This window comes from Saimiri boliviensis, chromosome 8 (assembly GCF_048565385.1).
Source record: "Saimiri boliviensis isolate mSaiBol1 chromosome 8, mSaiBol1.pri, whole genome shotgun sequence".
In the NCBI taxonomy this organism is placed as follows: domain Eukaryota; kingdom Metazoa; phylum Chordata; class Mammalia; order Primates; family Cebidae; genus Saimiri; species Saimiri boliviensis.
This window is the reverse complement of record NC_133456.1, coordinates 12,723,456-12,741,740: the sequence shown is the minus strand read 5'-3', so window position 1 is coordinate 12,741,740 and position 18,285 is coordinate 12,723,456. Positions and strand designations below refer to the sequence as shown.

Genomic DNA, 18,285 nt, shown 5'->3' with positions numbered 1-18,285 from the left:
CTTCCTGATGCCAGGGCTCCTCCAGGATGCCCTCCTATGCAACCCCGTACATCAGGCAGCTTCCCAAAGGCCTGCTGACTCCGGCCGGATTACCCAGGAGATCCGGACCGACCGTGGAACCGAGCTTCAGGAACGCCTGCGAGGAGGCCATGGGTCCTACTCTATCCCCGCGTACACAGTCCCAGCCTCCGGCGCCCCGAAACGCCGCAGTGTTGAGTCATCTCAGCGCTGCCTCCTCCGCGCTGCGCTCCCCACCCCCTCTCCGGGAGCCAGAAGATACAGAGGATACTTTTCCGGGAGGCAAGAGAGCGTCTTTACGCAGGCACCGAGAAGTTCCCTGTGCGGTATGCCTTAATGGTGCCACTCTTGTCTGCGTCTACACTTGGGGGCTTGGCTTCTGACTTGGGGAGTGTACAGCTCTGCCCAGCGACAACCCAGCTTAGGAAGAGAAGCCCCAGCGTGGGCCGGGGCTCAAGACTCAGGGAGGCCGAACCCTGCGCGGGCGGCTCCGAGCGGGCGCAGCACCCCCAGGCACCGTCTCCCAGTGACCGCGGCGCTCGCGGGCCCGGCGACCGTTGTCCGGGCGACTGCGCAGCGCAGGCACCCCCGCAGCCCCTCCCCTGAGCGCGCGCGCGACCTGGGTGCCATGGCGGCGGCGGCAGTGACAGGCCAACGGGCTGAGACTGCGGCGGACGGGGAGGCCTCGAGGCCGCAGTGGGCGCCACCAGAGCACTGCCAGGCACAGGCGGCAGCCGAGCTGGGCGGCGGCGAGGACGCACCGGTGCGGCCGCTGTGCAAGCCCCGCGGCATCTGCTCGCGCGCCTACTTCCTGGTGCTGATGGTGTTCGTGCACCTGTACCTGGGCAACGTGCTGGCGCTGCTGCTCTTCGTGCACTACAGCAACGGCGACGAGAGCAGCGACCCTGGGCCCCAGCACCGCGCCCAGGGCCCCGGGCCCGCGCCCGCACCCGCCTTAGGTCCCCTCACCCGGCTGGAGGGCATCAAGGTGAGGACCTCCCCGCACCCCCGCACTCCTGGCGGGAAACGGCTGCGCCGGAGAAGACCGGCGCTCAGCCCGGGTTCCCCACATTGCCCCCGGCGCTGCGGTGCGTCGTCCCGCGCTCCCACTCACTCCCCTGCTGTCACGCTCCGGGGCAGAGCGACTTGGCCTCTCTTGGGCAGCGCGGTATGGCGCCTCAGCCGCCCGCTGTGCGCCTTTCCCTTAGGTGGGGCACGAGCGTAAGGTCCAGCTGGTCTCCGACAGGGATCACTTCATCCGAACCCTCAGCCTCAAGCCGCTGCTCTTCGGTAAGTCAGCCAGATACTCCTGGGAAGGGCCAGGGGCTGCAGTTTGGTGGCCACCTTGAGGCTCATTGTGATCACGTGACCTCTGTTTGAAAATGGCTGCTTCAAAGCAGCCCTTCCAGAGGATTACTAAAGTGAAGGACCCTCCCCGTCCTCGGAATAGGGTAACACTCCCTCTCATCCCTACTCCCTGCAGTCCATTCTTCCATCACAGGGCTCAGAGTGTGAGCCTTAGGCTGGCGTCTAAACATTTCATTGCAGCTGTCTTCTGACAGTCTGTGCCACCACTGATTCTGTCACCTTCTAGAATTCGGGGAAGATGGGAAACTGATAACCAGCTTTCTGCCAACCTCAGGACCTCTGGGGAAAATCCCAATGCCCAAGTGGTTCTTGTGTTCTGATGAGAAGCAGGCCATCCAAATGTAGGCAAACTGGCGACCCCCAGCCTTCCCTGCAGAATCAGCAGTCAGAAGCTCAGCTTTTGCTGCCGTTACTCTAGGATTCTTCTCACCATGGAGTCTTTGTTCAGCCATCGTGGGCAAAGACTTCTAGGGTAACTCTACTTGGAGCCACAACATAGCTCATGTTTTCTGAGTTCTAGTTATGTGCTTGCCTTTGTATGATTATTTCATTTAATTCCTGCAACCCCTCTGTGAAGTGTGTATAGATCCTACCCTCAGGCCAGTGGGGGAGAAAGGCCCAGAGAGCTGCTGTGGCTTGGCTAGGCTGGCAAGGTTACTTCAGTGGTGAAGCTAGGATTAGAACCCACTGTGCACTAAAGCCACAGTGTAAGCTGCGAAGACCCCAGAGTCCTTCAAAAACCACCAGTGTCAACAAGGTGGGGATTCCTTGTCCCATGGACCTTGCCCAGGGTAAGTTTGTGCAGCATAGCCCTGGGTACGTGGCCTCCATGACAAACGTATTTGCAAACCCAGAGCCATTCCTGCCTGCCAGGGAATGGAATGGGTTAGGAGCTGGGGCCAAAGTAGAGCATCCGAGCACATGTCATTACTGCCAGGGTAGAGGGTCCTAGTTGGGGGATGATGCCTAGGCCTCTCAGAATGATGTTATATGCACACTGTTTGTGGAAAATAGATTATGCTGGCACTCATGTTGTGGGAGGGGCACCCGAAGCTGGTTTTTGTTGTTACTACTATTACTATTGAATAACATTGAAGTCTGTGCCAGGCACTATTTTAGGTGCCGGGAACACAGTACTGAACTAAGTATAAACAATGAAAGAAAACCCTGAAGCTGACATTCAAATGAAGAGGAAACAGACAATAAACAAACAAATATATATATACATTGGTTTGTCAGATGGTGATATGTGATTGCAGACAAGTAAGGCAGATTTTTTTTCTTTTTTCTTTTTTGCCAACATAAAATAGCAGACAGGGCCAGGTGCGATGTCTCACGCCTATAATCCCAGCAGTTTGGGAGGCCGAGGAGGGCAGATCACTTGAGGTCAGGAATTTGAGGCCACCCTGACCAACATGGTGAAACCCCATCTCTACTAAAAATACAAAAATTAGCCAGGTGTCGTAGCAGGCACCTGTATTCCCAGTAGCTCGGGAGGCTGCAGCATGAGAATTACTTGAAATCAGGAGGCGGAGGTTGCAGTAAGCCAAGATAGTGCCATTGCACTCCAGCCTGGGTGACAGAGACACTGTCTCAAAAAAAAAAAAAAATAGCAGACAGTAAGGCAGAAGTTCAGCTGGGATTAGAACTCTTTTTTTTTTTTTTTTTTTTTTTTTTCTTGAGACAGAGTTTCGTTCTTGTTTCCCAGACTGGAATACAATGGCACGATCCCATCTCAACGCAACCTCTGCCTCCTGGGTTCAAGCGATTTTCCTGCCTCAGCCTCCCAAGTAGCTGGGATTACAGGCATGTGCCACCACGCCTGACTAATTTTTTGCATTTTTAATAGAGATGGGGTTTCACTGTTTTAGCCACGATGGTCTCAATCTCCTGACCTCAGGTGATCATCCGCCTGCCTCAGCCTCCCAAAGTGCTGGGATTACAGGTATAAGCCACAACACCTGGCTAGAACTCTTAATGAGGTAGCCAGGGTGGACCTGCCTGAGAAAAATATTTGAGCAAAAACTTGTGGAAAGTATGGGTAAAGCCAGATGACTTCAGGAAAGAGGGATCCGGAGACCAATATTCACCCCATTACTACTACACTACTACGAACAGACACATCTGAGGAAGTGGTGTTTTCTCTCAGCAGCCTTCCCGGGATCTGTATATATCTAATTCATATTTGTGTTAGGTTAATTGAGCCATGAGGCCAAAGTCTTCCTAATAAGCAGCTTGTCCTATAAAGCAGAGAATGAGCCTGGCGTGGTGGCTCATGCCTATAATCCCAGCACTTTGGGAGGCTGAGCCAGGTGGATCACTTGAGATCAGGAGTTCAAGACTAGCCTGGCCAATCTGGTGAAACCCTGTCTCTACTAAAAATACAAAAATTAGCTGGGCATGGTGACAGATGTGTGTAATTCCAGCTACTCAGGAGGCAGCTGAGGCAGGAAAATCGCTTGAACCCAGGAGGCGGAGGTTGCAGTAAGCCAAGATCATTGCCACTGCACTGCAGTGTGACAGAGTAAGACTCCTTCACCAAAAAAAAAAAAAAAAAAAAAGACAAACAAAAAAAAACAACAGAACATGAGAAACCCAAATCTGAAGTTACCAAGAGCAAATTACAAAAAGCAGAAGAGATTTGACAAAAGGTAAACTGGTTTTGGTTAAGCCATCAGATAGATCTCTGTTTCTGCAAACAAAGTTCAAAAAGCATAACCAAGAGATTGTAATCAGTGATTACAAGAAGTCCAGATGTGTGACAGGGAAACCACAGGGGAGAGGGTGGTCATGGTGGCACAGTTCCTGAGTGCTGTGGTATTAGATGACTACAAAGAAGGATGCCTCATCCCCAGCAGGAGCAGTGTCTGTCTTCTGGGCCTGATTGTCCCTCTTTCCATTGGCCTGCTGCCCAGTCATTCTAAAGGGGCAAGCAGGGCCCAAGGAGAGTGGGCCTGCTATAGACTCTGCCCCCTCTGCCAGGCTATTCTTTAGCTCCAAACCTATGACATGCCACCCTCAGGGACCCAAGATAACTGGGATCCAGGAGTGGATGCTCAAGATGTGAGCTGGGGAAAGGGAACTGGGGTCAACACCAAGGTGCCTCCATCTCTGTAGAAGGGAACCCTAGCACTTTACAGGGAAGACCCCATGCAACCCCCCAGTTTCTCTTTGAGAAATATTTTCTGTTTCCCACCCTTCTTCCTAAAGACACTAGGGAACTGGGACCACAAAAGACCCATGCGGATCTCCTGGCAAATACCTCCATGACTGGTAGGTATTTCCCAAGGATTTGGAATATTGGGTGTCAGCTGCGGCCATCATCCTGTTCATAAGAGAAGTGCTTCATTGCTGAGACATTGCCACCTCTTTGGGGACATTGCTTTCTTACATGTGGCTCACTTCTCCCACCGTCCTACCCCATTCCACATTGATTCTGTCATAGCAGATCAGATCTCATTGCTCTCTTTTTTTGTTTGTTTTGTTTTTGTTTTGAGACAGAGTTTCACTCTTGTTGCCCACGCCAGAGTGCAATGGTGCCATCTCGGCTCACTGTAACATCCGCCTCCTGGGTTCAAGTGATTCTCCTGCCTCAGCCTCCTGAGTAGCTGGAACTACAGGAGCCCACTATCACACCTGGCCAATTTCTTTTTTCTTTTCTTTCTTTCTTTTCCATTTTTTTTTTTTTTTTTTTTTTTGAAGATGGGGTTTCACCACGTTGGTCAGGCTGGTCTTGAACTCCCGACTTCAGGTGATCCGCCCACCTTGGCCTCCAAAGTGCTTGGATTACAGGCATAAGCCACCATGCCTGGCCAAATTTCTTGTATTTTTTGGTAGAGATAGGGTTTCACCAAGTTGGCCAGGCTGGCCTCAAACTCCTGACCTCAGGTGAACTACCCACCTCAGCCTCCCAAAGTGCTGGGATTACAGGTGTAAGCCACCATGCCTGGCCACTCATCACTCTCTTAAAAGTCTCCAACGATAGGCAAAAGGGATGGCTGACTAGGAACAGCTCAGGATTGCAGCTCCCAGTGGAAGTGGAGAGGGTGAGTGGACGCCGCATTTCCAGACGGATTTTTATTGCCCACAGACCAGGAGATTCCCAGGCGGAGGATCCCCACGGGTTGCCAGCATGGCTGTTTTGGCCCACACGGCTATTTTGCCCGCACCCTGGGGTGGCGGTTCTCCATACAAAAGACACTGGTCTGGGTGCCTGCTTAGCTGGTGATTGGAGCCCTGAAACGGCAGAGTCACCCATTCATCTGAAATAGCGAGCCAGGCCAGGAGATTCCTAGGCAAAAAAACCGCCAGGAATTTCAGCGCCGCTGTGCCGGCTCAGTGAGTCATGGCATGGGAGATCCCGCTGCCTTTTCAACAGGCGACTGGAACACTGGGAGAGTCGACCGTTCAACAACAACAACAACAAAAAAAAGACTCTGAGTCAGGGAGCCAGGTGATCAGGCTTGGCTGGTCCCACCCCCCGCCTCTCCACACAAAAAAAGTCTCCAACGTTTTCCATTTCACTTCTAAGTCTCATTTGATGCCTAAAAGCCCTCTCGCCTCTTAGACACATCTCTTACCCTCACCCCCGACTCCGCTTAACTCCCTGCTGATCCTCAGACACCATAAGCTCACTGCTGCCTCGGGCCTTTGTATGTGCTATTCTCTTACTAAAAGGCTTAGACCTGGCCCTTCCCCCAGATAGTGCCATTAGCTCCAGCAGGCCTCTGCTCACACATCCCATCCTCAGAGACCTCTTGTCCTCAAACCCACCTGAAGAAGTTCCCAGACACCCCGTTGCATCAGCCTGCTGGGTTCTGTTCTCAAATGCTTAGGACTGCTGGAAACTACCTTCCATGTTTATTAGTGTCATTTGTACCTCTCCCTGCAAAAGTGAGCTGCATATGTAAGAGGATTGATTTGTTCCAGCTGTGTGTCCAATGGCCAGAGTTTTATCTCCTGCTGATTTTTTTTTTTTTGAGATGGAGTCTAGCTCTGTTGCCCAGGCTGGAGTGCAGTGGTGTGATCTCAGCTCACTGTAACCTCCACCTTTTGGGCTCAAGCCGTTCTCCTTCTGCTTCAGCCTCCAAGTAGCTGGAATTTCAGGTACCTGTCACCATGGCCAGCTAATGTTTGTATTTTTACTAGAGACAGGGTTTCACCATGTTGGCTAGGATGCTCTCAAACTACTGACCTCAAGTGATCTGCCCACCTTGGCCTCCCAAAGTGCTGGGATTACAGGCGTGAGCCACTGTGCCCGGCTAATTCAAGTTTTTAAGGAACTTAGCTCAGGCTTCTGCATGGACATCTTCCCCATTTTGCCACACACACCCCTGCCAAACTTCATAGGCCTTCTGCTTGGCAAAGCTATGGACCCAGTAAAGGTTAAGCAGGTATAATTGAGTCTGTCTGGGGTGTGACAAGCAGCATCCTGCCCAAGATGAGCATAGCCCAAGACTGTATGCCTGTCCGGAGACTCAGCTTGGGTTTCCAAAGCATGTGGCATGTGAATGGGCAGTAGTAGCAGGATCTGGGAAGGACAGAAAGGTGGTTTTGCTACCCAGCATACACAGCCGCCAGGGAGCCTGCCTGCCCTCTTGGCTGGGTGGAGCATTACCTGCTCAGGAAGCAGTCCCTACCTGTGTCTATGGAAGGTGGATTTCCACCCTGTTTGAGACTTGTGTCTATCTGGATTCTCATTTGTAAACCTCCTTGCGGGGCAGCAGAAAGAGGGTTTTATGTGTTTCCATGGGAGTACACACAATTTGCATGACCATTGCAGAGGCCATGACTACAAAGTCCCAGGCTCTCCCTAGCAGTGTTAGCCCTTATGCTTGGCACTGGTGATGGTGCCAATGGTACACAGCCAGCTGAAAATTTTTATGGCCCTGGCTCCAGGCATAGGCCGTGGTTACCAACGGCCAGTGGTGCTCCATCTTCCCACTCAACAGGTAGGTTCCTGTGTGCCTTTCTTAAAAAAGGTTTTACATGCATGTGCCATCCAGCTGCAGGGTGGGCACCAGCTCTGCAGGGGCCAGTGGTCCCATCTTCAGCACCTGTAGTCTAAAGTACAGGTCACAGTCCCAAAGGCCAGAGGAGGTACAGTGCCTGGAGAGCCTGACCTTCCCTGCTAAGTGGGAACAGAGGGGCCAGTGAGGAGATGGGCCTCAAGGAGTCCCCCATAAACTCCCAAAGTGTTTAGTCCACCAGTCCCTTCCACCTGGTGGACTAAACCCTCTTGTCTAATGTTCTGCCCTTAGAATCAGGCTGTTAGGATGCCACCTTCCTTAGCAGAATTTTTGGTTTCTTTTTGTTTAAGCAATGTTGAATGCTTGTAAAGGAATTTTTTCTTTTAGCTGTAACCAAGCATAGCATTTGGGTATTCCCTCTTACATTGCCTCAGCACCAAGCCAGGGGCTGCAATGGAGGCACTTGGAAGGGGTGTGTAAAGCTATAGGCCCAGCTGGGTGTGGTGGCTCATGCCCGTAAGCCCAGAACTTTGGAAGGCCAGGGTGGGCAGATCACGAGGTCAGGAGTTCGAGACCAGCCTGGCCAGCATGGTGAAACCTCACCTCTACTAAAAATACAAAAAATTAACCAGGCATGGTGGTATATGCCTGTAGTCTCAGCCACTGAGGAGGCTGAGGCAGGTGAATTGCTTGAACCTGACAGGCAGAGGTTGCAGTGAGCCAAGACTGCTCCATTGCACCCCAGCCTGAGTGACAGAGCGAGACTCCATCTAAAAAAAAAAAAAAAAAAAAGCTACAGGTTATAGGCCCAGGACTCATCAAAGTCACTGGTGCAGAGCATGTCCAGGACTTCCTTGGAGGAGTCTGCATCCTGCAACTCACAGTCCCTGCAGCTGGCAGGCAGCACTAGGAAGAGGGACAGGGTGAGGCACTGTCCAATGTGGTTGGGGGTGGAGTGAGGAGGGGAGTGAAGAGGGCTGACCCCTCCCACTTTTCCCTCTTTTTGAGACAGATGCCTGAGCACAGTTTACCTGGTCCCTGGGGAATTATTTGAAAGGGTTAGGGCCAAGCAAGGTGGAGACCAGCCAGGAAGTTGTGCAGACTCACATGGGCAGTCCAGGCGGGAGCCATTGTTAGCCACAGCAGTGATGCAGAGACCATGGCCCGAGAGGAAGCCTCCATAGTGCAAGATGGTTGGCCAGGGGCAGTTGTAGCAGGCCACGATGGGCTCGCACCTGGCCTGCACGGCCTCGAACAGGCTGTGGCAGGAGTGGATGACCCTTGGGGGAAAGGGTTGGGGGCTGCACCGCTACCTGCTGGGCACCCAGATCAGCTGGAGCCTCTCTATGCTCCTACCCCTGCCTCATGGCCTGGAACTCTCTGTGGTTCCTGGGCAACGACACTGGTTGCTTAGCAGCAGCTCATAGCCTGGCTTTCCCACTTGCCCCACATCTCAGCCCTCAGCTCTGCCTCTCCACTCCCAGTGCTTTTGTCTCATCTCCTCCGCCTCCTCCCACCCAGGTGTCTTGCCAGCTTTCCAGTGCAACTCCTGCTCCGGCTCTGTGGACATCCAGTGTCTGCGAGAGGCAGCCTGCACCCTGAGCCTTCACTCTCCACATTAAAGTGAGGAAGCAGGGCTTCTTGTCCTGAAAGGCCTTCAGGGTACCGCAGCCAGGGCTGGGGCTGCCAAAGAGTGCAAGGATCCTGAGTTCTGCTGGCATGGCCACCCAGAGGCTCTGGAAGGGAATCACTGTTCACAGCATAGGTTAGGCTGAGGAAGAGGAAACAGCCTTGGAACATCTGGACTTTGTGGGGGAAAAAGGCCACCAGAAGGGCCTCTGCTCCATCTCTTGCCAGGATCTCTTTGGACAGGCAGAGCTTCCACACCTCACTGGAGAGGAGCTCCCAGCCTGCCTGCCCTCCACCCTCAGCCTGAAGGGAATTGTCTACCTGCCCTATCTTGACATTCAAGAGCCTTTGACCATCATTGGTGGTCCCTTTCCTAAGGGCACCTGCTTCCCTCTGTCTGAAACACTCTAACGAAACGATCCATTTTCTTCCCTGTCCCTGTCAGTGCCCAGCCCTGATAGGTGCTCAGCAAGGATTAGTGAAGACCTGAGCCACCAAAGCAGAGCCCTGGAGGAACCCCCTGGGGCCTTGCACCTGGAAGCCCCTGTCCTACATTTCAAGGCATACAGGGGCAAAGAGGGAGCAGAGGAAGAGGCAGCAGCGGTGTGGCACTCCCAGCCAAGCAGGGGCAGCCAGCTGACTGCTGAATGGCCTAAGCCACTGTGTCATGGTCCAGCAAGTTGGGCAGCCGCATCTGTGTAGCCAATGTCATGAGATAGGGCCATGGCTTGGGGAATGGGCATGCACCTTGTGCATCCCCAGGGAGCCCCTGCCTCTCTGTCACCCCACAGCATCACCAGCATCACCACCAGCCACAGCCCTTGCTCCATCACTACCTTCTGTGCCTTGGCTTTAATGAGCTGAAGTTGAGGGCTTTATAGGGCTATTCCTGTACCTGGGAGCCAACGGAGGAGATCCTGCAGGGGTTTGCACAGCTCCAAGATGCCTGGACCCACCTGGTCAGGCCCCAGTATGCACTGTGCTGTTTGTTTTTGATCAGCACACAGCGGGGGAGACTGTAGAAGCTGGTGGCATTGCCACTGGGCTTGAAGATTACTGGTACCTAATAAACTGAGGAAACCTGGGCCTGTGTTTTCTTTTCTTTTTCTGGCTTTTTTTCCTTTCTTTTTAAATTTTGTGTGTTAAGCAATCAAGAGGTGACTTTGTTGATTTGCAATTTGATCTAACCCATTGTTCCACAGGGCTGTCTCCTCATGGATAACACCCTTTCTGGGTTTGCTGGGGTCACAGGATCATGCAGGCCAGGAGTAGGGGCCTTTGTCCTGTCCTCAATGTTATCACTTCAGGGTCACCTGCTCCTAGAAGCTGAATGTGGTCATGAGCATGGTTTCTGGAACACAACAGACTGGGCGGCCAGTGGCAAGGCATTGATTTGTCTGTGCTTGGGTTTCCACTTAGATAGAAAGGGTGAATTAATGGGGCCTGGACTTGTAAGTGTCAGGATTAAGGAGCTGATATGTATGAAATGCTTACGACAGTGCCTTGGGCAGAGTCTGTACTACCTAAGTATTTTCTGCTGTAGTTACTATTAAAAACTGCTCCAGGCCCAGCAATTTTGAACCCAAGGTGGGAGGATCGCTTGAGCCCAGGAAATCGAGACCATATGGGCAACACAGGGAGACCCCATCTCTACAAAAAAATTTAAAAAGCTCCAACCCTGGTGCTCAGTGGCCATTTTCCTTCCTCTTGGCAATGGCTGGAACTTCGTGGGAGAGGCGAACTGGGAAAAGCACAGACCACTCCGCAGGTGGCACTGCCACCCTCCAATAAGTTCTTCTGTGTGCTTCTTGTCCCCCAGTGAAGTTCTCTCTCCCAGGAACAAGGGAAGGAAACAGGGCCCATCCTCCTGCTTTGGAAGTGTCTGGGGCTACCAGCAGAATGTGGGCTCGCTAGATGTGAGGCTCAGGTTCTAGGTCCACCAAGCCACCTACCAGCTGTGCCTGGTATTCAGGAAGCCAGCCACTGAAGCCAAGCCCCAGGCCCGACTGATCTTTATCTAGGGGCATAGAGCCATAGAATAGGCTCTCAGTGAACATTTGTACCAGGGAAGGAATTGAGGAAGCAAAGGACACCCTGGGACATCTTTTCAGAGACCAGTATCAGCCCAAGACCTGAGTAACCCTCACTGATCTTCCAGCACTGGACAACTAAGCCCTGGTCAGATAGCCAGCACCCATCTATGCAGGAAATAGGAGGGGAAGGCTCTTGGACTGGCCTAACGCATTGTATGTCTTGTCGTTTTTTATTTGAATAATGATGAAAAGCTAAAATGAAAGCAAGAAGCAGCCACCATCTCCCTTTTTTTTTTTTTTTTTTTTTCTTTGAGATAGTCTCGTTCTATCACCCAGGCTGGAGTGCAGTGGTGCAATCTCAGCTCACTGCAACCTCCACCTCCCAGGTTCAAGCAATTCTCCTACTTCAGCCTCCCAAGTAGCTGGATTATAGGCATGTGCCACCACACCTGGTTAATTTTTGTATCTTTAGTAGAGACAGGGTTTCACAATGTTGGTCAGACTGGTCTCGAACTCCTGACCTCATGATCCGCCTGCCCCGGCCTTCCAAAGTGCTGGGATTACAGGCATGAGCCACCACTGTACACCCTGCCTGTCTCCCCACTTTAAATATTTATACCCAGTAAGAAGTGGCAATCGGCCGGGTGCAGTGGCTCATGTAATCCCAGCACTTTGGGAGGTGGAGGTAGGCAGATCACGAGGTTAGGAGTTCGAGACTAGCCTGGCCAACATGGCAAAACCTCGTCTCTACTAAAAATACAAGAATTAGCCGGGTATGGTGGCACATGTCTGTAATCCCAGCTACTCAGGAGGCTCAGGCAGTAGAATCGCTTGAACCCGGAGGCGGATGTTGCAGTGAGCACCAAGACCATGCCATGGCACTCCAGCGTGGGCGACAGAGCAAGACTCCATCTCAAAAGAAATACAAACAAAAAAATAAGTGGCAATCAACCCTCTGCCCTTCAGGACCATGCTAGCCTTCAGTCTCAACCCAAAGATGGGCCAGCCCATCTCCAGGTTAGCTCAGGCTCACCTCCCAGGGCTCTCCTGGAAAATGTGCTCTCATCATCAACAAGAGAGGTCCCACATTGCCAACACCAGCCAGCCTTTGCAGGACAACTCAGTCTTGACAAGTCAGAATCAAAGGGTGTGTAAAGTCCTCCAGACCTGGTGGCCGCTGAGGGACATGCAGTACCCCAGGAACCCTGTAGGGAGGTACTGGGTGCACCAGTGCCCTGGCTGAGTCCTTGGCCTCACCCACCTCCTCTTCTGGCAGAAATCCCTGGCTTCCTGACTGATGAAGAGTGTCGGCTCATCATCCATCTGGCGCAGATGAAGGGGTTACAGCGTAGCCAGATCCTGCCCACTGAAGAGTATGAAGAGGCAATGAGCACTATGCAGGTCAGCCAGCTGGACCTCTTCCAGCTGCTGGACCAGAACCGTGATGGGCGCTTGCAGCTCCGTGAGGTTGGAATCCTGGGACCTGAGTAGGCTCAGGGTGGGAGTGCCCAGAATCACCTTTCTGGTGGCCAGGTCACTTGTCCAGCCCAGCCCTGGTCCCAAGAGTCAGATACCACCCAGACCTGCCTGGGCATGCCCAGACCCCGGGGGGGGGGTCCCCTTTCCCTCTGGAGAGCCCCTGGTTGCCCTGGGAATCTCAGAAGATGGCAGGAGGATCCACCCACGGGTGATGGTGCTTATCGCCAGTTTTTCAAGGATGTACCATCTGCAGCCAGTGTTCCTTGCTCTCATGACTGAGGGCCCCATAGAATTCATGGTGGATGGGGCAGCAGCTCTGAGGTGGCTAGCAGCCTGTCTATCTCTCTGCATACCTCTCACACACTCTACAGCCAGGCTGGAGGGCCAAGCTTCTGAGAGAAGTCTGGCAGGGTGGTTGGGGGCACTGCTCACAGAGAACCCTTTGGTCTTCCTGAGGGGCCTGGTAGTCATGGCCTAACCAAGCCTCCCCTGGGTGCCTGTTCTCCCTTCACACCCAGGACTTGGCTCCCCATCTCACTCAGAGTATCTGAGTGGGACACAGGCCTGACCTTCCCTCTGCTTCCAACCAACAGTACTCCCCATGAAGGCCTCAGGTCTTAAGTCCAGGAATGCCAGTGGCCCTATGCCTCTTTTTTTTTTTTTTTTTTTTTTTTTTGAGACGGAGTTTTGCTCTTGTTACCCAGGCTGGAGTGCAATGGCGCAATCTCGGCTCACCGCAACCTCCGCCTCCTGGGTTCAGGCAACCTGCCTCAGCCTCCTGAGTAGCTGGGATTACAGGCACGCACCACCATGCCCAGCTAATTTTTTGTATTTTGAGTAGAGATGGGGTTTCACCGTGTTGACCAGGATGGTCTTGATCTCTTGACCTCGTGATCCACCCGCCTTGGCCTCCCAAAGTGCTGGGATTACAGGCTTGAGCCACCCTGCCTGGCGGCCCTATGCCTCAACCTCCAGCCCCCAGCCTTCTCCTCAGATACTTTGTACCTCTCTACCTGCACTCAATTCAGCCCAATGGGCTCTGCCCTGCCTTGTGTCCTCATCCATGCCCTGTCACCTGAACACTTTGCTGCACAGCAAGCGCTGGGCCATCTGTGCTCTGCTGGCTCTCCATCATTGGGGTCACCCCAATGAGGATCCCTCTTATGCTTTAGGTCCTGGCCCAGACTCGCCTGGGAAATGGATGGTGGATGACTCCAGAGAGCATTCAGGAGATGTACGCCGCGATCAAGGCTGACCCTGATGGTGATGGTGAGCTCACACCTCTGCATAGTCCTGCCCCACTCCCAGGTGCACCACCTTGAAAACCTGGGCCCTTCCCCCACAGGCAGCCTCTCTGTACACCTTTATAGTGGCCAGAGATGGCGAGGCAAGGATCCAGCTTTGCTTTTCACCCCTGGGAAGCAGGCAGGCAGCCAGGCCCCGCATTCCCCTTGGTGATGGTCTAGAGGGCAGTTCTTTGAGACCCTTTTGACCTCATCAGGCAGAGTTGAGAGCCTAGGGACAGGAAGTAGGGCTACTAGTTGGCAGAGAACAGAGTTAGTGGAGCAGGAGCAAGGTGACAGTGGGGCCAGCAAGAGCTTGGCTGTTCACCCTGCTCCATCCACCTCTCCAGCCAGACATGAGGTCCACCCCAGAAGACAACCTCCCTGGTCTAAGTGAGATCTCCCTTGCCTTCCTCCTATCTATCTGTAGTCAGGCCAAAGTGCCTTAAGTGGTAGTTCTGCCAACTGTGCTAAGTGCTGGGGGCAGGGGCAGGCAGGGAAGCTGTCGTGCAAGTGGTACCCCTCTGGTAATAACTCTCAGGCAGTTTCTGAGGTGTGGTCATCACCCTCATGCCAAATTCTGGGCCAGGTGAGGAAGATACAGCAGTCAAAAAGGACTTGGAAGAGTAGCTCTGCAGCTGGTGAGCCAGATTGAAGAAACTGGCCAAGACCTGTGGCTAGATGGCTGCCATACTGCTACAGGCCCCAGAATAGAGCCAGTGACAGGCTCACAGCCCTTGAATGTCCCCCACCTTCAGAGGAATCTGGGCCAAAGGGTGGAAGGTGACATCCTTGGGTCAGCCAGAATAATATGGAGCAAAGACACCAGCTACTCTTTCAGAACCCCAAGAGGGTGGAGCCCCTGCTTTCTGGTTTGAACAGGGGCTGTGGAAAATGTTCTCATGCCAGGGATGAGACTGACTTTCATTGCTAAGGTGAGCTGATAATGCAGTAGGCAGGGTTGTTGAGGCAGGTTCCACCCAGGATGAGACCTGAGGTCATGAGGAACTCCCCGGGGACTGGCCCTGCTTGCACCTTGGCATATATAAGGCCCTGGATGAGGCCCAGCACTGCCTGCTCTCTCCTCACCCTCCACAGGCTGGAGACTGGCCACCATTCTATATAGCCAGGCTGGAGGACCAGGGTTGGCTCTTGGCCTAGGGCCCTTGCCATATGGCTCAAGCTTCCTTTGGAGAACCTTCTCTGGCCACTCTAAGAGGGGGTGGGCCTCTTCCTTCTTAGGGTCAAATTAGGGCTTAAACTGAGAAAAGGAACTGCTCTGGGTCTTCCTCTAGGGCCTGATGTGACAGAAATCATGTTCACCTGACCCAAAAATCCAGGTGGGGGACAAGTGTACATGGCTTCTCAGTGCCTGAGGTCAGGGGCAGCTGCTGCCTTTGGGGTAGGTAGGGAAGTGCAGCCTGCCACTGTGGCCTCCCAGCATGGGCTTGGCGGGCATTGATGGCAGGTGCCCTGTGCAGGAGTGCTGAGTCTGCAGGAGTTCTCCAACATGGACCTTCGGGACTTCCACAAGTACATGAGGAGCCACAAGGCAGAGTCCAGTGAGCTGGTGCGGAACAGCCACCATACCTGGCTCTACCAGGGTGAGGGTGCCCACCACGTCATGCGTGCCATCCGCCAGAGGTGAGCACCTGAGGCTGTTCACACTGGAGCAGGGGAGAGAAGGCTGGGCAGGGCCTCCACAGAAGTCCTTGTCTGGGACCAAGAGGACAGAATGGATTAATCCATTTGGGATTAAGTTCCATTTGTTAGACCAGGATTGGGACCTGCTGAAAAACAGGCAATTAGCAAAGGCAAATTAGCCCTCCCTGCAGGCACACACACAATGGGTGACTGGGATTAGAAAGAGATTGAGCTCTTCCTTTCTGCTGATTAGAGAAATGGCCCCTTATCTTTGTCTATAGGACCCCTTCTGTCAGAGCAGGAAAGGGTTTTAAAATAAACAACTTCCTTCTAGGGAGGAGGACCTCAGGCCTCCCCATCCCCTTTATTTAGTGGAAATGTCATCTTTTCCACAGGGCAGATGTCTCTGTCTCTGGCATCTGAGGGAAGAACTCATCATGAGTAACCCCTTCCTGCTCTTACAGGGCCAGTCTGAGATGGCTTAAGGGACTTCCAGGGGAGGTGGGCAGGGGCAGAGCTTGTGGCAGGCCCAGGGTTCACCTTGGCCAGCTCCTTCAGGTCACCACCTTGCATGGGGCTGCCCAGCCAAATGCCTGCTGCCCACCAGGGTGCTGCGCCTCACTCGCCTGTCGCCTGAGATCGTGGAGCTCAGCGAGCCGCTGCAGGTTGTTCGATATGGTGAGGGGGGCCACTACCATGCCCATGTGGACAGTGGGCCTGTGTACCCAGAGACCATCTGCTCCCATACCAAGCTGGTAGCCAACGAGTCTGTACCCTTCGAGACCTCCTGCCGGCAAGTATCTCCCAACTGGGGGCTGCCTTCAATCCCCAGACCAGGAACGCCCATGACACAGACGTGCCCCTTGGCATGGTCAGTGATGCCCCCACCTCTCCCCACAAGCTGTTTACCAAATGGCAGGAAAGGGGTGGTTACTGGCCATCGTGTCTACTGGAGTCAACACAGACTGAAGTACCCACAGACACCAAAAATCGCCTCCAGAGTTGTGAAGGAAGGGGCAAGGCTGGGCCCCCAGCTTGTCCTGCCCATTCCCCCAGTTGTTGATCTTGATTCCACTTAGAGAAGCTGAAGCTGTGCCTCCCTCCCCTGCCAAGGCAGTTCTTTCCTCTTCAGGTGGCTGTTCTGGCCCAGCCCCTTCCGGTCCCCAAGGAGCCCTTCAGCGTGCCCTGCTGCTTCTGCTAGCCTACCTTTCCCTGCTAGGCCGTTGCTCAGGGCCTGGCATTTAGCTAAGTGCACCTGTGATCTTGGCCAAAAAACCACTGCAACTCACAGTAAGAGACTGGGTTTGGGGGAAGGAGGGGCTAGGGACATTTTGGCAGTGGCCTTCCCTATTGTCACCCATCCCAGTCTGTCCTGGTCCCTGGCAACAGGAACCTGGGCAGCTTATCCTGCCCACAGGTAAGCCCCTGGGAGCATCCATAACTGGGGACGCTCAGTGGCCCCCCTGCCTTACAGCTACATGACAGTGCTGTTTTATTTGAACAACGTCACCGGTGGGGGTGAGACTGTCTTCCCTGTAGCAGATAACAGAACCTATGATGAAATGGTAAGGGTCAACTGGGGTATTACTCTTGTGGGCTGGCAGGGGCTTGGGCAAGTGAAGTGTACACCTCTCCAGGTCTAAGGATGTGGGCCTAAGTGATTCCTTGGGCATATCTTGTTGGTATCCCGTTGGTCACCCTTGACTGGCCTGGCCATAGAGTGGGGAGAGGCTGAACACTCCACCACCCTGCTGCCCACAGAGCCTGATTCAAGATGACGTGGACCTCCGTGACACACGGAGGCACTGTGACAAGGGAAACCTGCGTGTCAAGCCCCGACAGGGCACAGCAGTCTTCTGGTACAACTACCTGCCTGATGGGCAAGGTGAGGGCCTATGGCCAGGCCTGGGGGGTGCCCTGAGGACAGCTTCCCCTTACCCAGCCTCTGTCTGCCACCAGGGAGGGCTGTTTCTGGCTGCTTTCCAAATGGTTTTCTGCTCCTGGTGCCTCCCAAAGACCATCCTTAGTGACTTCAGCAGAGTGCCCCAGGACCCGTTCTGCCTATTGGGCTGTCGCCATCCCTATCATTCCCTGATGCCCCAGCCCTCCTACTCCCTGGGGCTTGGGACACATGTCCCTTGCCAACCCAGTGTGGGAAGGACTACAGGCAGGCCCAAGAGCAAGAAAGCTGGTTTCGGAGGGCCAGTGGTGTTGACCATACATTAGTTGGGTGAGATGAGGAGCCCCCAAGGAAGCCTTGGGTCTGGGTGTTTGCTACACAAGGAATGCACAGCCGAGCCCACCTTGGTCATGCTCTTGGTCCCTATGAGGCAAAGCTCTGGCCAGCCAAGCCTAGGATCTCATGTCACCCTCCTCTTGTAGGTTGGGTGGGTGACATAGACGACTACTCGCTGCACGGGGGCTGCCTGGTCACGCGCGGCACCAAGTGGATTGCCAACAACTGGATCAACGTGGACCCCAGCCGAGCGCGGCAAGCGCTATTCCAACAGGAGATGGCCCGCCTGGCCCGCGAAGGGGGCACCGACTCACAGCCCGAGTGGGCTCTGGACCGGGCCTACCGCGATGCGCGCGTGGAGCTCTGAGGGGAGAGTTGGCCCCGGTTCCCAGCCGCGGGTCGCCAGCTGCCCAAGATCGGAGATCCAGCTGTCCTCCTGTCCTGTTGCAGACTAAAGGTCTGGCCAATGTCTTGTCCCACCCTGCCAGCCGCGATACGACGTAGTTCCTATATTCATGTTATTTATTATGTACTGACCCCATGCTGCCCCGTCAAATAAAAAAACCACAAGTTTCGGGCCGGACAAGCTCCGGGTCGGTGGGAGGGAGGCAGGGCCAGGTGCAGCG

At 53.9% G+C, this 18,285-nt stretch overlaps 1 protein-coding gene across 1 annotated transcript; it reads left to right on the top strand.

The window, feature by feature from the left end:
• The first annotated feature begins 246 nt into the window (after positions 1 to 246).
• P4HTM (prolyl 4-hydroxylase, transmembrane) lies at positions 247 to 18,234 on the top strand. Its single transcript, XM_003936678.4, has 9 exons — positions 247 to 1,006; positions 1,227 to 1,308; positions 12,294 to 12,484; positions 13,669 to 13,765; positions 15,261 to 15,423; positions 16,031 to 16,216; positions 16,898 to 16,988; positions 17,185 to 17,308; positions 17,806 to 18,234. The coding sequence occupies exons 1-9, from the start codon at positions 647 to 649 to the stop codon at positions 18,024 to 18,026; spliced, it is 1,515 nt and encodes a 504-aa protein (XP_003936727.1). The 5' UTR covers positions 247 to 646; the 3' UTR covers positions 18,027 to 18,234.
• Positions 18,235 to 18,285: the final 51 nt, after the last annotated feature.